Source organism: Loxodonta africana, chromosome 4 (assembly GCF_030014295.1).
Source record: "Loxodonta africana isolate mLoxAfr1 chromosome 4, mLoxAfr1.hap2, whole genome shotgun sequence".
NCBI lineage: Eukaryota > Metazoa > Chordata > Mammalia > Proboscidea > Elephantidae > Loxodonta > Loxodonta africana.
This window is the reverse complement of record NC_087345.1, coordinates 15,003,467-15,028,343: the sequence shown is the minus strand read 5'-3', so window position 1 is coordinate 15,028,343 and position 24,877 is coordinate 15,003,467. Positions and strand designations below refer to the sequence as shown.

General features: G+C 48.1%; 1 protein-coding gene across 2 annotated transcripts in view; it reads right to left on the bottom strand.

Moving 5' to 3' along the window:
- TMEM184B (transmembrane protein 184B) overlaps nucleotides 1-24,877 on the bottom strand; it is a 60,482-nt gene that overhangs the window by 23,125 nt on the left and 12,480 nt on the right. For both annotated transcript variants that reach the window (XR_010321688.1, XM_003419767.4), the window contains exons 2-3: nucleotides 4,604-4,832; nucleotides 2,868-3,033 (exon numbers count right to left, since the gene is read on the bottom strand). Coding sequence is in view for 1 of the 2 variants with exons in the window: in XM_003419767.4 (XP_003419815.2) it covers nucleotides 2,868-3,033; nucleotides 4,604-4,795 (358 nt within the window). In the remaining variant the exon portion in view is untranslated. The remainder of the gene's footprint in view (nucleotides 1-2,867; nucleotides 3,034-4,603; nucleotides 4,833-24,877) is intronic.

Below are 24,877 nucleotides of genomic sequence, written 5' to 3'. Positions count from 1 at the left end.
GGGGAGGAGTCAGGGCAGTTTTGTGTTCAGACCATGTGCATGAATTACTTTAATAAAAATTAAATTTTAGTTTACTTTTTTTTTTAAAACAGAATTTTGTTCAAAAGAAACCTGGCTCTAAGTTGACCTCTGGAATGGGCTGGTGGAATCAGGACAGCAGCTGTTCAGCCTAGTATACTGCCACACCCCACCTGCCCATTCTCCAGGGCCAGTATTTCCTTCTTTTTGAATTTTGAGGGATACACCCCATCACCAGGTCTGCAGGGGCAGCTAGCTGTGTGGCACTGCTAGATAAAAGAACAGCGGGCAAGGGTCTGAGACACAGAGCAGAGGGACAGGAAAGGCCAAGACAGGGCTGAGCCCACTGACGCAGACCCCACGGACTCAGACCCCAAGAGCCAGGGAACTGTGGAGCAGCCCAAACTTCCTGGCAGCTGCTGTGCTGTTTGTAAACTCCCCTGGGGACGCCAAGGGGATAACAGTGTTGCTAGGAGATGTGTTTCATGGCACGGGGAGGAGGGGGGAGGGGGGCCATTTCCTTTGAGGACCTTTACGTGCAGGCTGGGAGAAAAGTTGGGGCAAGCGGGCCTGAACAAAGAGGCTTCTAGAGGGGGCACCCACCAACCATCTGCTTCCGCCTCTGGTAGCAGTGCCAGAAGCTCCCCGGCTGTGCCTTGTGCCCCTTCTGCTGGGACGGCCAGTCCTGGGGGCCAACAGAGAAAGCGCCCAACACTTGTCCCCGGTTCCCCCAGGAGAGCCCCTTTCGGAGGGAGCAGCTCTTGGATTCTGAAGGAACAAGGTGGGCAGTGGTGCTCCTGGGTACTCGGGCGAGGCTGGCAGTTGAATGGCAAAGGACTCTCAGCACCCCCATTCCCCAATCCCACCCTTTATGGCTCTCTGGATGCCCAGAGGTGTCCTTGGGGACTCTGCTGCTTCCATGACCAGAAGCATCAGACAGGGGTTCTGATCCACCTGGTCCCCAACCTGGAACAGCAGGAAAAGAACCCCAGCTGGGAGGAGGGGTGTCTGGGAATTGAATGAGGCCCCACATGGATGAATGCAGGTACACAGCAGGTGTTTAATAAAGTCTCCCATTCATTTAAACATTCTGAAATGCACCCTACCACGTGCTGGCTCTGCCAGCCTGGGATATACATGATGGGTTCCTGCTCTCACAGAACAACCAGTCTACTTGGGAAGCAGAAATGAAACAAAGCACGCACACCATATGTGTGCACACGTAGCTGCACACGTCATAAGGCTGTGTGGACGCGCACAGGTGCTGGGAGCCAGAGGTCAGGGAAGGCCTCTTTCTCAGCAGAGGGGACAGCAAAGCATGACTGAAGGATGAGAAGGAGCTTCCAGGCCAAGGGCAGGAGCTGACTTTCCCAGGTACTGGGGCACATGCAAAGACCTGAGGCTGGGAAACGCTTGACATGCCAAGCTACAAGGTAGCCAGAGTGGCAGCAGCGAAGGGGGAGAGGGGCAGGGCTGCAGTGAGCTCCTACTATGGCTCCACGTCCTCACCAAACCCAGAGGCATGTCCTGTGTCCTGTGAATCCTCAGGATCCACAAGGTCAAAAGGTGACAGGAAGAAAGGGTAGAACACCTTAGGGGACAAGCATGCTGCACTGTGACATGCATGGAGCCCCGGGACAGGGAGCCCCAAGTCAGGGAAGAGGACACTGCTGGCACATCTGTCACTTTACCCCAAACCAGCAGCGCAGGGTAGGGAGGACACAGGAAAACACGTTAGCCTGAGGGGGTGGGCACCACAGCAGGGGACCTTGAGCTAAGTGAAGAGGGATTCTGGGAGACCGTCCTCTCCATGCCTGCTGGCCTATGACCTGTCTTGCTTGGGGCCCAGGCCTCTCCCTCACTGGCCCACTCTCCACACAGAGGAGGGCGCCATTTCCAATCACGTCACATTTTTGTGTGTCAACAGTTAAAAAAAACAATATCTAAATGTCTTTGTATGGACTGCCAGGCTGCATAGTTCCCTCATCCCTGCCACCCAGTACAGTCTCCTCTTGGTCACTGACTTCTTCCCTGGCTGGCCGACACCAAGCATGGCATTAGCCATGCCCAGGCCTGGCAGTCCCTCTCACCCTGAGCATTAGCACTCCTTTCTGCCCGGAACAAATGCTCGTCCCCAGCATCCACTTGACCGATACCAACTCATTCTCTAAGCCACAGGTCCACTGTCCTCTCCTCCCTGAAGCCCTTCTGCCTGTGCACCAACTGGGCAGCTGTTCTCCTAGTGGTGGGACTGTTTAAGTGGCCACAGACTCCTGGAGGGCAGGAAGAGCGACAGCTGGCTTCTCCTTTTTGCAACGCCAAGCCAGCACAGGTAACAGGTGCTCAGTACACACAAGAACGAGGCCCCTGAGAGGAAGCCGGGCCCCTTCTTTGGCAGCACAGCAGAGCACCTCAGGCAATGAAGCCCTCAGATACCTGGGGCTGGAGGCCCAGCCCACTACCAACTTGCCACAGGTCCCTGGAGAAGCCCCTCGCCATCTCTACCTTGGTTTTCTATCTACAAATGGACCTCTAATTTGCTGCCCCCTCCCCCGTCAGTGATTCCAGAACTGAGAAATCACCCCCGGTTTCTGTGAAGCTGTTTGGGAGCCCACATCACAAAGTGCATCTGTAAGGGTGACTGGCTGCATGTGTGCCGTTGCTGGGCTGGATGGATACCTTGAAGCAATGGGTGGGTCAAAGCTGCCCCTGTGAGGCCCAGAGGTCCCCAGGAGGAAAGCGGGCAGAGAACCTTCTGGCTCTCAAACACCGAGAGAGGGGTGCGCAGCCCACCTTGCGGCACCAGCTCTCTGCCCTTCCCTCAGGACCCTCCCTCACCCTGTGCTCACCCTCGTAGCAGTCACGCACGGTGCCGAAGTACACGTAGTACTGGTCGTTGGTGAAGAAGAGGAGGCTGAGCCAGGAGTCAAAGGCGTAGATGGGCACGATGAAGAGGATGCGCACGATGTAGCGCTGCTCGTTGGGGCAGCTGTAGCAACGCAGATGCATGTAGATCTGCGGGGGGCGGGGGGGTCAGCCAGGGTCCACCCACCACACCTCCCAGCCGCCCTGTGGGCCCACCTCCTCCTGCTCCACCGATGAGGGGCCTGGTGGGGCGGGGGTGTGCTATGACTTCTGACTCTGCTGTTCTAGTTCTGTGACCACGCGCACGTGACTGAACCCTGGGCCGTGAATCCTTCTCTCTAAAATGGGGACTGGAGGACTTCCAGCGTAGGTTGTTGGGAGAACCAAACCACAGGGTACACACGAAGTCTGTGGAGTCTCGGCAGCGGGGCCTCAGTACCATGCCCAGACCATCCAAGTTGGACCCACGAGGACACAAGGCCAGGGGATATTGCGTGGCTGACCGAGCGCACGTGGGAACCCAGATGCACAGTCGTGCAGGAGCCAAGACCCTCAACCATGTGGGCGCCTCTACTTTCTCCTTCTACCTTCCTAAAAGCCTTGTACCGGGGTCTTAGGGCAACAGTCCTGAGCAAAAACATGGGTGAGTGGGTATATGTAGCCCCATCAGTCCCATCTCTTAATCTCTGGTATGCAGACGTGGGGGCAGGGAGGATCCTGACTTTACGGAATGTGGGAACCCCTCCTGGCTGAGGGCACAGGCCAGTGATGTCATCTGGTGCCTCATTCCCCCCACCATATATCACTCAGAGGCAGTGCTGCTTCACTGGGGAGCTGGGAGAATGAAGTGGAATTTTCAGAAACCAGGAGGAAATAAAAGCCACAGGCAAATGCCAAGAAAGCTCCAAGCACACTCCTCAGCCCAGCGGCCCCAAGGCTCTGTCCCAGCTCTTATGACATCACACTTGGCCTGGCCAAGCCCTGGACTAGGAGGGAGAGAACAGAATATTCCCATCTGCTATGATCCAATCACCATGGAAGCAAACAGTTCTAAAAGGGACAAGAAACATGGGGCAGCTAACAGGGAGCTAACAGACCTTGGACAGGCACCCCGATCCCCCCTCTGAGCACTCTTCAACCCTTTTCTTTCCTCTGGCAGTGAAGGCAAGGCTCAACCCACCACAGCTTCACCTGGGACTACGAGGACAGGGCCATGGGAGACAATTTCTATCCCAGTTCCGCCACCAACTTACATGTGACCAAATTCTCTCTCCCTCTTTCCTCTCTGAGCCTTCACTTTCTCATCTGCGAAGGGGTCACTGACACCCATGTGCTCCTTTACAGTTCCCAGCCTCCCTTGTAGTTCCAGCAGGCCATCTGACTAGTTCTGGCCAATGGAAGGTGAGCAGAAGTGACAAGTGTCATTTCTGAATCAAGGTAGTTAAACATCCCCACACCCTGCCGCTTTGTCAGAAGGAAGATGTCAGGGTAACAGTGAAGCTGCAATAAGTGGGAGCCACAAAATCGGGCCCAACCTGCACTGAGCTGGGGTGTGAGCATGAAATCAACTTCTACCAAGTTGAGCCCCTCAGATAGTGGGGTTTATTTATTACTGCAGCCTAGCCGAACTAATACTTTGTTGGCCTCGCAGTCTCCTTCAGGGTCCTTCTAGGGGGCCTCTAGGGGCTCTCTGGCTCAGGGGCTCCTGACTCCTGGGTACCTGGTGGCAGGTGATAAGCAGAGCCGTCCACACGAAGAAGCCAGAGATGGCCTGTGCTGCGGTTGTCATCAGGAACACAGGCTGCTCCATGGCTGTGGGACTGCCCTCCGGAATGGCGGTGACGCTGGGAGAAGCTGCTGCAGTTGTAGGTGAGGCTGGGTCCGGGGCCAGCGCGGCCCCCCTCACCGTCATGGTGCCAGCAGCAGGGGGCTCCCTGGGATGACCTAGCCTAGAAAGGAAAGCACAACATTAGCCGCTCCCCAGGGTGAGTGGCAGGGTTGGTAAGACCTTCCATATCTCTACACCCACCACCACGTCTCACGCAGCCCGGGCCATCATCACGCCTCTCCTAAATTAACAGAACAGGCTCCAAACCAGTCTCTCTGCTTCTGCCCTTGCCCCTTCTAAGATGTTAGCCAAATTGGGTTCGCTCCCTGTTCAAAACCCTCCAATAGCTCCCATCTCACTTAGAGTAAACGCTGGTGTCCTTCCAATGGCCCACAGTATCTTGTCCGATTGGCCTTCCACTGCCCCTCTGACCTGTCTCCAGTCATGCTCACCTCATCCTCTGTCTGCTCCAGCCACACTGGCCTCCCTGCTACTCCCTGAACAGGCCACGCCTGCTGCTGCCACGGGGCCTTTGCACTGGTTATCTCCGCCTGGCCTCCTGGCTTCTCCTTCACTTTCTTCAGGTCTCTGCCCTGACACAACGCCTTTACTGTGCTTTAATTTTTTTCCAGAGCACTTATTACCATCTGGCTCCGTATGACTGACTATGCTTTTATTCATGCTTCTGTTAACTGTCCTCGCCCCCCCAGGCCCCCCACCCCGTGCTAGAATGCAAGCTCACTGAAGGCAGGAACTCTATTCTGTTCACTGTGGATCCCTGCACTTGGAACAGAGCCAGATGCCAAGCAGGCATTCAGTAAATACCTGCTGAACACGAACACTTCATGAATCACTTCGTCACTGAAGTTATTTACTCAAAGTGCTTTCACCTTTTCTTTGCTATTTCACCCCAATTTCCCCAGTGACTGACACCCACTCTTCTGCATGCAAGCTGCTGTGTCTTGGAGACTTTGTGGCCCTTCCCCACTGTGTGTACCTTCAAATTGTTCATTTTAACTCAGCTCAGGTATCACCCTTCCAAAAGACCTGCTGGCCACCTTCCCACTCGGATGCTCCATCCATCTTGCACGCCTTCATTGCTCAGTGACACTTGGCTCAGTCACGTGCCCGCACATCTATCCTAAGACTGCACTCTCCTCATCTTTGGATACCTGCACTGAGCACAGCATCCAGGCCATGTATACCGCTGGCTTTATCAGTTATTTATTTCCACTTTTTATTTCAAAAAGAATTTGAGGTACCTCACAGATAAACAAAGAATAGAGTTGAGAAAACTGGCACAAGGGAAAAATCTGGTGGGACAGTAAAGCTGGGGTAGGTAGGACCCAGGCAGGCGTTCAGTCCTGTCCAGTGACTCCAGGTGGGCTCACATTCCAGCCCCATGCTTCCCAGTGACCAGTGACATCTTCAGTACCAGTAGGAACAAATGAACTACATCACATGGAAAAGTACCCAGAAGTCGCCCCAAAAAGCACCATTGTTGGGTTCCCTTCAGAAGTTTACACACAGGAACCAATTCCAGGCCAGACACTGAGAACAATTTCTAAAAGTGAAGCTGCCCTGTCAGGATCACCTGAGAACAGCCCCTGGGGAGGGCTGGCCCTTCCTCCACCCCTACAGCCCTGACAGCAGCATCCCTGTGAGTGCTGCCACCTGTTGACAGGCTGGTAAACACCACCCTCAGGGTCACTGAGTCTCCTCCCAGCAACAAAGGACCAGGAGGACTAAGTCGGCCCCTATTGCACACTCTGGCAAGAAGCTGAGGCGCAACCAGAGGAACCAAGTGACAAGCTGGTGAGACAGAGGAGCAGTTTTAGAAGATGTGAAGCAGGTAGTGTGGACAGTGTGGAAAAAACCCTGGGCCCAGCTGGAGTTCCAGGCCCACTACCAACTAGTCAGAGCTTCGCCGGGCCCCTGAGGGTCTCTGCTGCCTGACCCATAAAGTGGCCAAACCCCAAAACCAAGCCATCTGGGCCTGAATCCTGAGGTCAGACAGATGATGCTGTCCCAAGTCTAAGAGCTGATTTCTCGCCTGGAATATACTGACACAGACAGAAGGCTTCCCTGGGCCCGCAGCCTGACCCTGGGATACAGGGGCCTTCTTGCTTCTGGGCTCCTCTCCAATCTCTCTGGCATCCTCTGTCCCCATCCACACCATACCTGCTCTCAACTCTAAGTTTTTACACTGGGACAGCTCTTCACCTTGCTATTTTCCTATGAAAACAAATAATCTCTAACACACCAACGAAAAGATGAATCGACGTGAAAAACTCAAAAATGGAGAAGGCATCTATATAAAGAAACTCAAAAATGGAAAAGGTGTCTATATAAAGACTGGTGGCAAGCTCTGAAAAAGAGACACAGTGACACGTCTAATAATATCGCCTGTAAGTATGGCTGCAAAATTGAAAACCAGTACCAAAAATAATTCCTAAAAAAGATCTGGGTTGTAAATCATCATCTTAGTCCACCATCCCAACTTAAATAAACACAGGGAACTGAGGGGCTGGAAGAAGCACAGATACTCCTAAATTAATGCCTTCCCTTTTTTTTTTTTTTTTCTTGGAGGGTGAGGGGTGTCGAAGGCTGTTCCATTTGTGACTTAGGGCCGGACTAAGAAGCCCTGTGGGGAGAATCCCTGGATGGGGCATCTGTAGCAGCTCCAAGGCCTCCCCAGTGAGCAGGCGCTGGCCAGGGCATCTACTCCAGTTTATGGAATCTGGAAGGCCTGGGGCAGCTGAAGGCCTGGGGTTTTGTTTAGTCACACTCAAATGCTCTTCTAAGAGCGCCACTCAATATTCACAGTGTTAGGGGTTGAATTGTGCCCCCCCCACAAAAGTTCTGTTTTAGCCTTAATCCCTTTACCTGTGAATATGACCTTGTTTGGAAACAGGGGTTTCTTTTGTTATGTTAATTGAGCCATGGCAGAGTAGGGTGGGTCCTAAACCTAATCACCTCTGAGTGGCCTCTTATAAAAAGAGAACACACACATACACACACACACACACGGGAGAGACGCCACTACGGATGCATCTATAAGCTGCAAAGGAACGCCAAGGATCACTGGCAGTCAGCAGAAACCAGGAGAGCCCGCAGAAAGGATCGAAAACATGCCCAAGACCCTGATTTAGACTTTTAGCCTCCAGACCTGTGAGAAAATAAATGTCTGTTTTTTAATGCCACTCACTGTGGTATTTTTGTTATGTTCGGCTGCTAACCAAAAGGTCAGCAGTTCCAATCCACCAGTCGCTCCTTGGAAACCCTATGGAGCAGTTCTACTCTGTCCTGCAAGGTCGCTATGAGTCGGAATTGACTTGATGACAACGGGTTTAGTTTAGTTTGGTTTTAGCACTAACTAGCTAAGACACAGAGTTTCTTCTGTCCCCAACGCAGGCATTAATTCAGAAGTTCATTCAGTGTGGGTGGGTGGCACTCCCCAAATCAAAGAACCAGGATACAAAGCCAGATCCTATAAACACATCTCCCACCTCCCCCAAGAAGGGTCAGGATAAACTGCCCCTCCCTCTCTGGGGCTTCCTCCCAGGATATGGGCCCTACCACAGCCTCACAGCCTGGAGGCTCTCCTTGCAGAGGGGAAAAAGGTGCTCCTTGGCAGCGGGAAGTCATGGCGACAGGAGCTCTGCAGCTTGGCCCGTGCTCAGCCGTCTCTGCATCGGACCCTGGGACCAACCATACTGCTCCCTTACTCTAGGCAGCCTTCAGGGTTTACAAACCATTTCCCAAATGTTATCTCATGTTTTTTCTCACAGCAACTCTGAAATAAGTAACATTATCCACATTTCAAATGAGAACGATTCGGAATTTGGTTTTATAACACCCTAGGGTAGCACCACATGGCTCAAGGGTTTTTATAATATCACCAAAAAATACATAAAGCAGTATTCTGAATCACAGATATACAAGCCCTGGCACCCAAGAGACGGAGGCATAAAGACCCTCAACAGCACCTCAACGGCCATCAATCACTTGGTCACCTTGCTCCCAGACACCAGGCAGCACACCAAGGCCTTCGAATGTACTCACTGTACAGTTCACATAATGTTAGACCCTGGCAAGTAGTTCATGGTGTTTGTGGGGAGATGGGTAACAGGGTCCAATCATTTCACATTCAGGACAGGCACCTACCTGGGAAGGGTCTCTTGCCTGTCCAGGCCCCAGGAACAAGCGGGATGCTGCCTGGGTGTAGCCTCAGGGTGATGCTGGCTGATGCAGCCCATTGCTCACTAGGGAAAGGGCCTCTGTAGCTCCCCCTTTTCAATGCAGTTGGCACCCTGAGGCAGTGGGAATGCAGCTCGGGAGCCCGCGTGTGCTGGCAGGTGCCCATTATTTTCTTAACTGACTGAATGCTAAACCTCTGCCAGGGTCACGCAGAGGGCCCTGAGAGCAGGGGCAGGTTAATCAGTAAGCACAGCAATGCACTGGCTTACAGTAAGCAAGGTAGGCATGGGCTTAGTTGTGTTTACTTACTAACCTGTAGTGCACAATTTCACCTGGGTTTAACATTGTTGACGTGGTGAAACCCAGGTGAAATTGTGCACTACAGATTAGTAAGTAAGCACAATTAAGCCTGTACCAACCTTGCTTACTGAGTGATCCATCCCTGCCTAAGGGCATGCTGGAGTCATCTTTCTAACATGTCCAGAGGTATCTGGACACCACGCTGGGCACTGGAAGACATAGAATAAGAGACATTATAACCAAATGCACCATGTGGACCTCATTTGGGTCCTGATGCTAACGACCCAAAGATTAAAAGACATATTTAAAATAAATAATATAAAGGAATTACCGTCAATTTTATCAGGTGTGACAGTGGCATGGTGCGTACGTAAAAATAAAAGTATCAGTGGGGAAAAGACAATCTTTTCAACAAATGGTGCTGGAAACAACTGGATATCCACAGACCAAAAAAAAAAAAAATGAACCTTAACCTAAACCTCACACTACAAACATTAATTCAGTAAAGATCCTGGATTTAGATTTTAGAAAATGGATTTAACTTCTAGAAAAAAAATTAGAGAAAATCTTTGAAACTTAGGGCTAGACAAAGAGTTCTTAGACTTGATACCAAAGGCATGATTCATAAAAGGAAAAAGTTCACAAACTGGCTTCATCAAAGTTAAAAACTTTTACATTTGTGAAACATCCTGTTGGGAAGAGGCAAGCTACAGAGCGAGAGAAAATATCTGCAAGCCACATAGCCAACAAATGACTAGCATCTAGGATGTATAAAGACTGTTCAAAACTCAACAGTAAAAACAATCCAACTAGAAAATGGGTAAAAGATATGAACAGACACTTCACTAAAGAGGAGACAGAGGTGGCAAATAAGTACACGAAAAGATGTATAACATCATTAGCCATTAGGAAAATGGAAATTAAAACAACAATAAGAAATCACCACACACCCAACAGAATGGCTAAAATAACAAAGTGACAACACCAAATGCCACTGAGGATGCAGGGAAACTGGTTCTGTCATGCATTGCTGGTGGGAATATAACATGGTACAACCACTCTGGAAAACAGTTTGGAAGTTTCTTATAAAACTGAATACGCAACTACCACGTAACCCAGCTATCACACACTTAGGCATTTACTCCAGAGAAAGGAAAACTTATACTCACACAAAAACCTGTACACAAATGTTCGCAGCAGCTGTATCTGTAAAAACCAAAACCTGGGAACAACTCAAATGTCCTTCAATAAGTGCAAGGTTAAATAAGCTCTGGTCCACCCCGACTGTGGAATACGCCTCAGCAATAAAAAGGAACAAATCACTGACACATGCAACAACCTGGATGGGCAACAAGGCCAATGTCAAAAGGCCACATACTGCATGATTCCACTCTGTTACATTCTCAAACAGACACAATTATAGAGATAGAGAACAGAGTAGTGGGTGGCAGAGGACCAAGACAAGTGACTAGGTGCAAATATAAAGGGGTGGCGTGAGGGAGTTCCTCTGTGGTAATAAAACAGCTTTGCATCTTTATGGTGGTGGTGGTTACATGAATCTACAGAATCTATACATGTGACAATGTTCTGCTGCTATTCACACTGTCACATGTATAGATTCTGTACATTCATGTAACCATCAAGAACATAAAGAAAACAAACATCCTCACAACTGGACCAATAAGCAGCATCATGATAAACAGAGAAAAGAATGACGTTGTCAAGGATTTCATTTTACTTGGACCCACAATCAACACCCATGGAAGCAGCAGTCAAGAAATCAAACAAAGCACTGCATTGGACAAATAAGCTGCAAAAGACCTCTTTAAAGTGTTAAAAAGCAAAGATGTCACTTTAAGGACTAAGGTGCACCTGACCTAAGCCATGGTGTTTTCAGTCATCTCATATGCATTGGAAAGCTGGACAAAGAATAAGGAAGACCTAAGAAGAGCTGACACCTTTGAATTACGGTATTGGCGAAGAATACTGAATATATCATGGACTGCCAAAAGAATGAACAAATCTGTCTTGGAAGATGTACAGCCAGAATGCTCCTTAGAGGCAAGGATGGTGAGACTTCGTCTCACATACTTGGGACACGTTATCAGGAGGGACCAGTCCCTGGACAAGGACATCATGCTTGGGAAAATAGAAGGTCAGTGAAAAAGACAAAGGCCTTCAACGTGATGGACTGACACAGTGGCTTCAACAATGGCTCAAGCGTAATGATTGTGAGGATGGCAGAGGATCGGGCAGTGTTTTGGTCTGTTGTACACTGGGTCACTATGAGTTGGAACCGACTCGACAACACCTAACAACAACATACATGTGACAGAACTACACACACGCACACACAAAGAACGCATAAGAAAATGGTGAATAATGGACCACGTCTACCACGTCCTCCACCAGACCGAGTCCAGTACAGCTAGATGGTGCCTGGCTACCACCACCAACTGCTCTGACATAGATCACAATAGAGGGTCCCGGGCAGAGCTGGAGAAAAATGTACAATATTCTAACTCACAGAAAAAGACCAGACTTACTGGCCTGACAGAGACTGAAGAAACCCCGAGAGTACGGCACCCGAACACCCTTTTAGCTCAGTAACGAAGTCACTCCTGAGGTTCACCCTTCAGCCAAAGATTACGCAGGCCCATGAAGCAAAACTAGACTAAAGGGACACACCAGCCCAGGGGCAAGGACTGGAAGGCAAGAGAGGACAGGGAAGCTGGTAATAGGGGACCCAAGGTCGAGAAGGGAGAGCGTTGGCATGTCGTGGGGTTTCAACCAACGTCACAAAACAACATGAGTACCGACTGTTTAATGAGAAACTAGTTTGTTCTGTAAACCTTCATCTAAAGTACAATTAAAAAGAATTCAAAAAAAAAAAGAAAACGGTGAAAACTGTGGTCTAGTTAATATTATGTACCAACGTCAGTTAGATATTGAATTACAGCTGTATAAATGTCACCACTGAGGGCAGCTATGTGAAGGGTAAATGGGACTCTATGCACTATTTTTGCAACTTCCTGTGAGTCTATAATTATTTCAAAAATAATTGTTTTAAAAAAGTTTTTGAGAGGTCCTAATAAGTAAGTAGGGCTGCATTGTTGCTAATTGCCGTTGAGTAGATTCCAACTTACGGCGACTTCACATGTGCAGAGCAGAGCTGCTCCATAAGGGCTTCAAGGCTTGACCCTTCAGAAGATTGCCAGGCCTTTCTTCCGAGGTGCCTCTGGGTGGATTCAAACCACCAACCTTTCAGCTAATAGCGCAGTGCTTAACCATTTGCACCACCCAGGGACTCCATCCTGAAGTATTTAGGGGTAAAAAAATAACATGAGGTTGGGGGACTTACTCTAAAAAAGGGGGTGGGAAGAAAGATGAAACAAGATTGGCAGAATGTTGCGAGCTGTTGGTGCCAGGGATGGACAGGTAGAAGAAACTCATTATCCTATTTGCTCTATTTTTGTGTATGTTTGAAATTTTTCACAATAAAAACCTTAAAACACTAAGGACAGTAAAATTTTCTATAAAATCTCTAGTAAGATGGGAAATGACTCAGAAAACGTTTTGTATCAGAGATTTACTGGTTATCTTGAAGAAAAGCAAGCAAAAAGAGTTGTCAAACCCAACAACTGGGTTACACAGTTTCTTTCACACACAAAAAAATCTGTTCTATATTTGCCCATTTTTTTCTCTGACAACTGGCTGTCAGAGATATGCTTCCTAGAGCTTTTCAAAACACCTTTAAGCATGTTTAATCTGCCTGCTCACAGTGAAAGCATGTTAAAACATCGAATGAGGAAGCAACAACTCTTTGAAAGAAACCCAGGCTTGGGACACAGCATTCTGAAAAAGTCTGTTTGGAAATGTTTCTACTGTTGGAGGATTTTGTTACCAAAAAATAAGTCTGTCACCAGTAAAAACTCTCCTACCTGAACCCCTAAAATATGTCCTAGCAGAATGCTCTAATCTGCTAAAAAATTTCCAAAGCATTTACATGGATTTTGGACTCCTGTGCTAAGAACTTTAGAACAGAATACCTCCCATTTAGTTCGCAAAAACATCTGATTGGCATCAGAGAGGACGGAAACATATTAGCCAAATTTCAACAAATCCTTTGCATACTGGGCGGATGAGATGGAAAAATGAGTAACCCGATTTAGGAAGAAAGGCACTGATACGTGTCCTCTGTGTGCAGCGACGTGGCCTGGCCAGAGACCTCTTTCAGGCAGAGCCGCCAGTCAGCCAAGGATCTGAATAAACCCAACGCGGCACCAGGCCTTCCAACTGCTCTACAGCAGAGCATTCATTAAAGCACCGTTTCTAAAACTAATCAGGCATATGAACAGAAGGTTTTTGGATCATCGACAAAACTAAAATTATTTTTTAAAATTATTACACCTTTTGCTCATCCTTTAACTTCTGGTTTCGGTGTCAGTTTTATTACGTGCACGGTGATAACAGTAAGGTAAAATCAAAAAACCCAAATTTGTTGCCACTGAGCTGATTCTGAGTCATGGTAAACCCCAGGTGTTACAGAGTAGAACTGTTCCATAGGGTCTTCTTGGCTGTAATCTTAATGGAGGCAGATTGCCAGGCCTTTTCTTCTGCAGCACTGCTGGGTGGGTTTGAACTGCCAATCTTTAGGTTAGCAGCTGAGTGCAAACCGTGTGAGCCACCCAGAGATCTCAGCACTAAGGTAACACATGTATAAAATGACAGCTGTGTCGATGTCCATATAGTGGGAGTGCATGCTGAAAAAGTTTTTGACTGATTGGGATGTGTGACAGTTTGAAGAGATTCTATACAAGAATCCTGACCAAAAGGGGAAGGGGGGAATGCAGAACAGAATTCCAAATTCTCGTGGAGTTCAGACTTCTGGAGCCACTGGGGCTGGATGAACCCCCAAAAGTATTACCCTGAGATAATCTTTAAACCTTAAAGCCAAAAATATCCCCTAAAGTCTTCTTCAAACCAAGCAATAGTTTAATTAGTAAAGAATGTCTGCCTTGAGCACTGTGCTCTTTTAAAGAACTATCTACATGGGATCAAACTGGCAACAGGAACTGGAAAGGTTAGGTAGCAAGCTTATAGGGCAGTGAGTTTATGTTGACAAGGGAGGAACAATTAGGAAAAGGAGGATGGGAATGGTTACACAATTCGAACAATGTAATCAATATCACTGCATTGTATACGTAAAAATTGTTGAATTGGTGTGTATTTTGTTGTGTATATTTTCAACCACGACAACCAAAAAAAAGTAAAATTATTTAAAAAAAGAAAGTAAGTAAGTTGGAAGAGCAGAGCTGAAGGCAACGGAAAAAGCCAAAGGCTTCCTCTTTCCTAAAATCTCTCTGCCTCTTCCATCCTCACCCTTCCCCGTCCCGTCCACCCCGATCCAGGCTGCAGATCGGACAGAAAGCAGAGCCAAGCACTTGTCCCACCTCCCTCCCTGTGGCCCACTGTCAGCAGGTCCCTCCAGACCTGTCTCCTCATCCTGTCTCTCTGCCGACACATTCCCCGACAGGTTGCGAAGGGGCCGGCCACGGTGTCCGCGTTTTGTCCCCAGGCTCTGAGTCAGGGAAGCTGAGCTGGATTTTCAGCGCTATCACGCAAGCTGTGACCCGGGCAGGTACTGGGCCCCTGTGAATATGTTTTTTGGGATTAGTGTCCAGGTGCACCATCCCTTAGCCAAGGTCTTAGGATAGATAAGTGTAGAAATTTAGAGTTGTTCAGATTTTAGAGAGGATTACGGTGCTTCTACTGTATATGGTATGACACCCCCCAGAGTGTCGGGGCAGCACCCCAAAATCAGACACAGGGTATTTCTACAGAGAAATCTATTACTAGTCGCTGTAGGTGAGATATTTTTAAAGACCATAATTAGTCTCACAGCAATTCAGGTCAGATTTTTGCCCAGCAGCAAATTAACTTGCTGCAGACTTGGGAAGAATCTTTCAGGTCTCTGAGCACTCTGGGTTCCAGAAAGGCGGAGAAAAAAGGGTGAGTCCGTGCTGGCCTCACAGAGCTGCAGCGAGGATGATGAGCGGTGAAGAACCCCAATGATTTTTTTCATATTCAAACAATGCTCAAGGAAGCGAGAACCAGAGTGTAGCTTATTTTCATATTTATTTTCAACCCTGTCCAAATCCCACCTCCTGACCTAAGATCCCATCAGAACGTGTCGGGATCTGGCCATGGGATGCAGTCCTGACTCCTCTGCAGAAAGCCCCAGGGTCCTGGGCAACTGGGTCCCTGCCCTGGTCCTCCTGGTAATGCTGGCTCCTCATTCATGATTCATTCCAAATGTCATGGCCTCACCCGAGGGCCAGCCCATACTGTGTTCACGCCACAGTACTAACAGGGTGGGCTCTGACAGTGTTTGTTCCTGTGTCCTCACACCTCATTCATCTATCTCTGTTGTTGTTAGGTGCCATCGAGTTAAGTTCCAGCTCATAGTGACCCTACATACCACAGAACGAAACACTGCCCGGTCCTGCGCCATACTCACAAACATTGTTAAACTTGAGCCCATTGTTGCAGCCACTGTGTCAGTCCATTTCATTGAGGGTCTTCCTCTTTTCCGCTGACCCTGTACTCTGCCAAGCATGATGTCCTTCTCCAGGGTCTGGCCCCTTCTGACAACATGTCCAAAGTATGTAAGACGCAGTCTTCCTATCCTAGTTTCTAAGGAGCATTCTGGTTGTACTTCTTCAAAGACAGATTTGTTCGTTCTTTTGGCAGTCCATGGTACATTCAATATTCTTCGTCAACACCACAATTCAAAGGTGTCAATTCTTCTTTGGTCTTCCTTATTCATTGTCCAGCTCTCACATGCATATGATGCAACTGAAAATATCATGGCTTGAGTCAGATACACCTTAGTCTTCAGATGACATCTTTGCTTTTCAACACTTTAAAGAGATCCTTTACAACAGATTTGCCCAACGCAATGCATCTTTTGACTTCTTGACTGCTGCTTCCATAGGTGTTGATTGTGGATCCAAGTAAAATGAAACCCTTGACAACTTCAATATTTTCTCTGTTTATCATCCTGCTACTTATTAGTACAGTCATGAGGATTTTTGTTTTCTTTATGTTGAGGTGTAATCCACACTGAAGGCTATGGTCTTTGATCTTCATTAGTAAGTGCTTCAAATCCTCTTCATTTTCGGCAAGCAAAGTTGTGTCATCTGCATATAGCACATTGTTAATGAGTCTTCCTCCAATCCTGATGCCCCATTTGTCTTCATATAGTCCAGCTTCTAGGTTTATCTGCTCAGAATACAAACTGAATTCGTATGGTACAAGGATACAACCCTGACGCGCACCTTTCCTGACTTTAAACCAATCAGTATCCCCTTGTTCTGTCCAAACAGCTGCCTCTTGATCTACGTAAAGATTCCTCATGAGCACAATCAAGTGTTCCAGAATTCCCATTCTCCACAATGTTATTCATAATTTGTTATGATCCACAGAGTCAAATGCCTTTGCATAGTCAATAAAACACAGGTAAACATCCTTCTGGTATTCTCTGCTTTAGCCAGGATCCCTCTGACATCGGCAATGATATCCCTGGTTCCACGTTCTCCTCTGAATCCAGCATGAATTTCTGGCAGTTCCCTGTCAATATACTGCTGCAGTCGCTTTTGAACAATCCTCAGCAAAATTTTGCTTGTGTGTGATATTAAAGATATGCTTCGATAATTTCTGCATTCTGTTGGATCACCTGTCTTGGGAATAGGCATAAATACAGATCTCTTCCAGTCACTTGGCCGGGTACCTGTCTTCCAATCTCTTGGCATAGATGAGTGAGCACTTCGAGCACTGCATCCATTTGTTGAAACATTTCAACTGATATTCCATCAATTCCTGGAGCCTTGTTTTTCGCCAATGCCTTCAGTGCAGCTTGGACTTCTTCCTTCAGTACCATCGGTTCCTGATCATATGCTACCTCTTGAAATGGCTGAACACTGACCAATTCTTTTTGGCACAATGACTCTGTGTATTCCTTCCATCTTCTTTTGATGCTTCTGGCATCATTTAATATTTTCCCCATAGAATCCTTCACTATTCCAACTCGAGGCTTGACTTTTTTCAGCTTGAGAAATTCTTTCAGCTTGAGAAATTCTAACCGTGTTCTTCCCTTTTGGTTTTCTATCTTCCAGCTCTCTGCACATGTCATTTTTATACTTTACTTTGTCCTCTGAAGCCACCCTTCACAGTCGTCTGTTCAATTCTTCTACTTCTTCATCTCTTTCTTTTGCTTCAGCTGCTTGACTTTCAAGAGCAAGTTTCAGAGTCTCTTCTGACACCCATTTTGGCCTATTCTTTCTTTCCTGCCTTTTTAACGACCTCTTGCTTTCTTCATGTATGATGTTCTTGATATCATCCCACAGCTTGTCTGGTCTTCGGTCATTAGTTTTCAACGCGTCAAATACATTCTTGAGATGGTCTCTAAATTCAGGTGGGATATACTCAAGGTCATACTTTAGCTCTCGTGGACTTGTTCTAATTTTCTTCAGTTTCAACTTGAACTTGCACAAGAGCAATTGATGGTCTGTTCCACAGTTGGTCCATTGCCTTGTTCTGACTGATGATATTGAGCTTTTCCATTTCTTCCCACAGATGTAGTCGATTTGATTCCTCTGTATTCCATCTGGAGAGGTCCATGTGTATGGTCACTGTTTATGTTGGTGAAAGAAGGTATTTGCAATGAAGAAGTTGTTGCTCTTGCAAAATCCTATCGTGCGATCATTGGCATCATTTCTGTCACCAAGGCCATATTTTCCAACTACCGATCCTTCGTCTTTGTTTCCAACTTTCCCATTCCAATCACTGGTAATTATCAATGCATCCTGATTGCATGTTTGATCAATTTCAGACTGCAGAAGTTGGTAAAAATCTTCAATTTCTTCATCTTTGGCCTTAGTGGTTTGTGCGTAAATTTGAATAACAGTCTTATTAACTGGTCTTCCTTTTAGGCGTATGGATATTATCCTATCACTGACAGCGTTGGACTTGAGAATAGATCTTGAGATGTTCTTTTTGACAATAAATGCAAAGCCATTCCTCTTCAAGCTGTTGTTGCTGGCACAGTAGACCACATGATTCTCCAATACCAGTCCATTTCAGCTCACTGATGCCTAGGATATCAATGTTTATGTGCTCCATTTCATTTTTGACGACTTCTAATTTTCCTAGATTCATATTTCGTACATTTCTTGTTCCGATTATTAACAGATGTTTGCTGCTGTTTCTTCTCATTTTGAGTTGTGCCACATCAGCAAATGAAGGTCTCGAAAGCTTTACTCCATCCACGTCATTAAGGTCAACTCTACTTTGAGGAGACAGCTCTTCCCCAGTCATTTTTTGAGTGCCTTCCAACCTGGGGCCTCATCTTCCAGCACTATATCAGACAATGTTCCGCTGCTATTCATAAGGTTTTCACTGGCTAATGCTTTTCAGAAGTAGACTGCCGGGTCTTTCTTCCCAGTCTGTCTTAGTCTGGAAGCTCAGCTGAAACCTGTCCTCCATGGGTGACCCTGCTGGTATCTGCATACCGGTGGCATAGCTTCCGGCATCACAGCAACACGCATGCCCCCACAGTGTGACACACTGACAGACACGTGGGGGCATCTATCTCTAAGCCTAGTGAAAAGCCAGGGACACAGTAGGGATTTGGAAAAGAAGAATCAACCAACTGATGGAGCTGGAGTCCACTGACTGAATGCCTGACATTGAGCTATCTGCTGTGTGCTGCAGGCTTTCCATCACTGGATCTTCTCCCCCATCATCTTGAGAGCTTGGCTGGACGACCTGGGTGCTTAAGCTGGAGGGAGGGAAGGGCAGGTGAGGGCAGCAGATGGAGGCTGAGTCACCCACCTTCCAGTGTGGAGAGGGCCACCCTAAGGAGGGCAAAAGGGCTTGTCCTGTGCTACTCCACCAGGGCACAAGCCAGTCCACCTGGTTGGAGCAACAAGAAGGTGAGAGTCTGACAAGACAGAGACATTTCACCAACTGGAACCATCTAGAATAAGGAAGCTCCCCATCTTACAGGGCCAGAAGTTCCTTGGGCAGGAACACGGACTGAGGAATCTCTGTAGGGTAGTTTACTCTTAACCTGTCTTCTTCCCAAACAGACTGCAACCTTCTGGAGGCCAGAGAGCATGTCTTTAAACATGCAACTCTGATCCCTGGCACCTATCTAGCACCTGGCACATGGTTAACACTCAAAAAGTCTCAGATGGATAAGAGAACAACTGAATTAATAAGCGTAGTGTGATGTATCACTTCTGTGCGACCTTTCTCGCCATGGTCTTGTAACAGTCACTTGTGCAGATACGGTAATTGTGGCTCACCGAAGGGATTGGTCAGTTTTGCCGTCCCGCGTGGCTTGAGGTGAACTATCCCAGAGATGGGTTAAGAGAAGATCCCACCACCGCCAAGGAAGCAGAGCCAGAGAACCAGTGGCAGAGAAACGGCAGCAGGAGAGACTGACAGGAGACAGTGCAGTGGGCTTCCCGGCCCACAGAGCAAGAAAGCTGAATGCCTTTGGGCCGAGGCCTGCTGGAGGAGTGGGGTACCTCTGAGCACTTATCAGTAGAGCTAAAAGGGCTTTGTAAACACTTGCCTGAGCAGGACAGAGACGAAGGGGCCAGGGAGAGGCGTGCCTGCAACACGGCTGGGAAGAGGCTGTCCTGACAGAAGAACTGGATCCTGAGTGTTCCTGAGCCTGAATTGTAACCTGTTACTTCCCTAACAAACCCCGTAATCATAAGCATTGTCTGTGAGTTCTGTGTGGCCACTGCAATGAATTATTGAACCCAGCAGAGAAGGAGAGGGTGCCATGGGGGAGACAGTTGGTGTCAGAATTGGTAAACATGGCGGGGAAAGGAGGCATGTCCGACCTCTGCTGCCTCATAGGAATCAGCCTTGGACTCTTGATCTTAATTCTCCTTCCCCCTTGTGAAGAGCAAGGAGGTCAGGCGCCACCCCCAGGCTATTTGTACAATAAGTTTGCCCTCTGCAGTTCCTTCCAACTCTGAAACTCTAGGATACCCTCTATCACCCTGCGTTCAACCATGGGGAATGAAACGTTCTCTCATTCTCCCCACAGATCTTTATCCCCACCTTGACGTGACCTTCTAAGGCCTATCACAGTGTGGACAAGTCACATCTTTCCTGGTATATTCTTTTTTTTATAGCACTTAACAGAATTGTGGTTATATTTGTTCACTTAGCACCTGTCCTCTCTAACAGACTGGCTCCAAGAGAGCAGAGCCCACATCTGCCTAAGTCCCTGCCGTGTCTCTGGCACAGGCATTGACTTACGGTAGGTGCTGAAAAACGATTTGCTGAATGATTGCTTCTGGGGCAGAGGAAACAGCATGGACAAAAGGCATGAGACAAGTATGTTGAACTGCACATGGCCAAGCGTGTGTCAGGCACAGGGTAGCTGGATCAGCTGCTGTTCACAAGTCTCGTGTTGGGCAGTGTGGCCTTCCGCAGTTTACAAAGTCTCTGACAGGCGCGTGAGTGGGTCTCATTGCAGTCAGAGCATCAGGTGGTATGAGCCGCAAGGGGGGTTGGGGGTGGCCAAGGCAGGACATTGGGAGGCAGAGCCTTGCTGGGGCGGGTCACAGACTGGAGCTCTTCTTCACAAGTCCAGAAAGCCAGGTCTCAGGCCGAGAAGCCAACAGGAATCAAGGGAACAAGGCAGTTGCTCCTGAGTTGATACTGACTCATGATGACCTGGGTGGTATAAACTATTAACATGCTCCAAAAGATTAAAGGTTCAAGTCCACCCAGAGGCAACTCAGAAGAAAAGGCTGGCGATCTACTTCCAAAAAATCAGCCAAGTGAAAACCCCATGGAGCACAGTTCTACTCTGACACACACTGGGTCACCAATCAGGGGAATAGGCTCAGGCAAAGCCAGCTAACCAAAAAAGTGAGGACTTCCAGTTTATGAGTGTCCTTTCCACCTCCTATCAGAAGGCCAGGGCGGCTGAGCCAGTAGTCAGAAGGGGGCAGGGGATCAGAGTGTAAGGAAGTGGGAAGTCTTGAGTAAATTAAACCCACTCCTGGAAAGCTCCAGAACAACTCAAAGTAATGTAAACACTCACTTCCCTTGACACAGCCCTACCCTGTCCTTCTCCAGAAAAGCGTAAGACAAGTCCAAACCCCGCTGGCTGACCACTCTCCTTTTTCAGACAAGGCACAAAGCTATGCAAAGTCACTATACTTGGCCACCTGTGGAAATCTGGACATTTCAGAGAGCAACTCACTAATTCCCTTTGAATATGTTATCTTACGTGGCAAAAGGGATTTTGAGATGCCAGGATTATCCTGGATTATCTGGTGGGCCTGATATAATCCTAAGATTCCTTGTAAGAGGGAGGCAAGGAGGTGAGAATGTAAAGAAGGGGATATAATGATGGAAAAAGAAAAAGGGAAAGAGAGAGATGAAGATGCTATACCACTGGCTTTGAAAATGGAGGAAGGAGCCACAAGCCAAGGCATGCAAGTGGCCTCTAGAAGTAAAAAGGCAAGGAAACATTCTCCCAAGAGCTTCCAGAAGGAACCAGCCCTGCCAACACCCTGATTTTTAGCCCAACATTTTGGATTTCTGACCTCCAGAACTACAGGATAATAAATTTGGATTGTTTTAAGTCACTAAATTTGCAGTAATTTGCAATAGCAACAACAGGAAACTAATACACCCTGCATGCGGATGAGGAGAAAAGACGAGGCTTGGAGGGCTAAAGTTTGCCCACAAATCCATTGCCATCGAGTCCATTCTGACTCATAGCGACCCTAATTGACAGAGTAGAACTGCTCCACAGGATTTCCAAGGAGCAGTTGGTAGATTTAACTGCCAACCTTTTGGTTAAGAGCTGAACTCTTAACCACTATGCCACCAGGGCTCCTCGTTTGCCCACAGTCACCTAAAAAATGGCTCTTCACACTGTCATTGCTATACTGTCAAATCCACTGTTAAGACTGCCAGGGACTCACAACCAGACCACTACTGACTTCCAGCTCTGCCAGTTACTAACTTTGTGTCATAGGGAAGTACATAACCTTGCTTTGCCTCAGCTTCTCCATCTGTAAAATGGGGTTAGAGCTGCACATACTGCAGAGAGTTGTAAGGAATAAACAAGGTAATATGGGAACAGTGCCCGGCACTATGAAAAGTTATCTGGTACTATTGCCAGGCTGTGTCCCAGTCATCTCATCCTGCTGGTAGGCGGGGAGTCCACGCTCAGTCTCTGAAACCACCCAGACCAGGGCTGTCTCTAGTCGTTTGCTTGGTCTTTTTTAATCCTCCTGAGGTCAGATTTGCATTCATTAGTTTCAGATGCAAACTCTTTTGAGCTGCAGCCACGCAGCGCTCAAGCTGGTTACCCGTCTGCACGCTGGACTCCAGGATATTAACGCTGCCTGGGAAGGTCCTTTGGGTTTTTTTATTTAATACACACGTAGAAATTTTCATCTTCACCCGACTCACTGGTTGGTTGGGACCTGACACAAACTGATCCTCTGAACCTACCCCTCAGCTCCAGCTGCAGCCACGTGGGAAGGCTGACACCCCCGCCTCCTGGGACAGTTCAGCTCTGGTAACCTCTGGGTGGCTGCTTCCTTTTGGGGGGTGGCTGACCCACATCTGCAGGTCAGCAACCCACAGCCTGGCCCTTCTCCAGAGGGGATCAACAAGACTGAGCAGCCAGAGGGTGACCAGGGACACCTGGTTAGCCTTCTGACAAAGGATCACATGCTCCCGGGAGGGGGCAGGGACCCACGTCCATTCCCACTCCCCTTCAATCAACACAAACAAGCCAGGCCACTGGAGCAGCTCAACCTTTTTCCCCCTTCTCCTGGGCCCAAGTTCTTGCCAATCTCTCAACAAGGAAGGAAAAATCACTCAATCGAGTGCCTGTCTGTCACCTGGGGGTAGGAAGGAGCCATTGGCAGAAATAAAGGGAAACACAAAGTAATCCAAAATCCTTCAGTGCAGGCCTAATTAATTCAGCCTTTTAATTTAATCTTTTTTTTTTTTTTTTAAATACATACCAGTCCATGTTTTGATCATCTCCGTTTTTTCCCAAACTGAGAACAAACAAATCAATGCTCAGCCTCCTTAGCTGGCTTTTGAGTCCCCCAAACGTGGCCACCTTTTCCAGGTGCAACGATGAAGCACTTGGCTACTAACTAAAAGATTGGTGCTTCAAACCTACCCAGCGGCTCCGCTGATGAAAGACCTGGCAATCTGCTTCTGTAAAGATTACAAACAAGAAAACCCTATGGGGCAGTTCTAGTCTGCCACACGGGGCCGCTACAAGCTGGAATCGGCTCGACGGCACCCAACGACAACAACAAACCCCATCCTGGCACTAAGCAAATGAGTCCCTTTCACATTCAGAATCCTGAACCCAAACAGTCCTACTGTCCCTAGACCCCGTCAGCAGTAAGCCGGGCTCCAGCCCAGGATACCGCAAATGCAGATTGAGTCGGGAGGCCCAGCACTCCACCCTGGGTGTGCGCCCAACAGCAACGAGGGCGCATGTGTCCCAGAGACAAGAGCAAGGATTTTCACAGCCGTCCCGCAATAAGCCAATGGCTGGACACGACCCAAATGCCTGCAAACAGGAGAATGGATAAACTGACACATTCACCAGTGGACTACTACACAGCACTGAAAAAGAACCAGGTGCTGCCGTAGGCCCCACGGATGCACCTCACTGACAGCGCTGAGGGGAAGCAGCCAGACACCAACAAGCACTTTCTGTATGATTCCATGTAGACGAAGGTCACAAAGGGACAAACTGATCAACAGTGTGAGTTGTTGTTACCTTGGAAGGGTAAGTGACTGGAAGGAGGATCAAGGAGTCTGCAGGGCACTGGCAGTGTCCCACAGCTTGACACGGCGGCAGTGTCTGCAGGTATCTACAGATGTAGAAATCTGCCGAACCACTGAGATTCGTGTATCAAGCTGCATAAACCCACTGCCGTCGAGTTGGTTCCCATTCACAGAGACCCTACAGGACAGGCTAGAACTACCCCAGAGTTTCCAAGGAGCACATGGTAGATTCGAACTGCCAACCTTTTGGTTAGCAGCTAAAGCACTTAACCACTACACCACCAGGGTTTCCAAGCTTTGCAAGGAGTGGCTGGTAGCTTTGAACTGCCAACCCTTTGGTTAGCAGCCATAGCATGCCGTAGCTCTTAACCACTGTACCATCAGGGCTCCCTAAAGCTCCAAAAGAAGTTAAAAAATAATTCTATACCTTTTGTTCACCTTCTATGCACTAAGTCCAGAAGAGACCAAGGTATCTTCCATAAGACTCTGACCCTTCAAGAGCAAATGTCTAGTGGGGAAGAAAAGACACTTGAATAACAATACAAGGATGCACGTGGCCAATAGGACAGGTAATGAGAGTAGATCAAGGGTTTCGGTATCACCCAGGATTTGGGGGAGATGGCAGAATCAGCTGGTTAAATGGAGGTATTCTGGAGACAGACAGACCTGTGCCCACATCCCACTTCTCGCCGTGTGACCTGGACAAGCTGTGGCCCCGCTCCCTCACCTGTAAAGGGGGAATGGCAGTAGCTGTACCTCATGAGGTTCTTGTGAGGCAGCAAAAGGACAAACCCC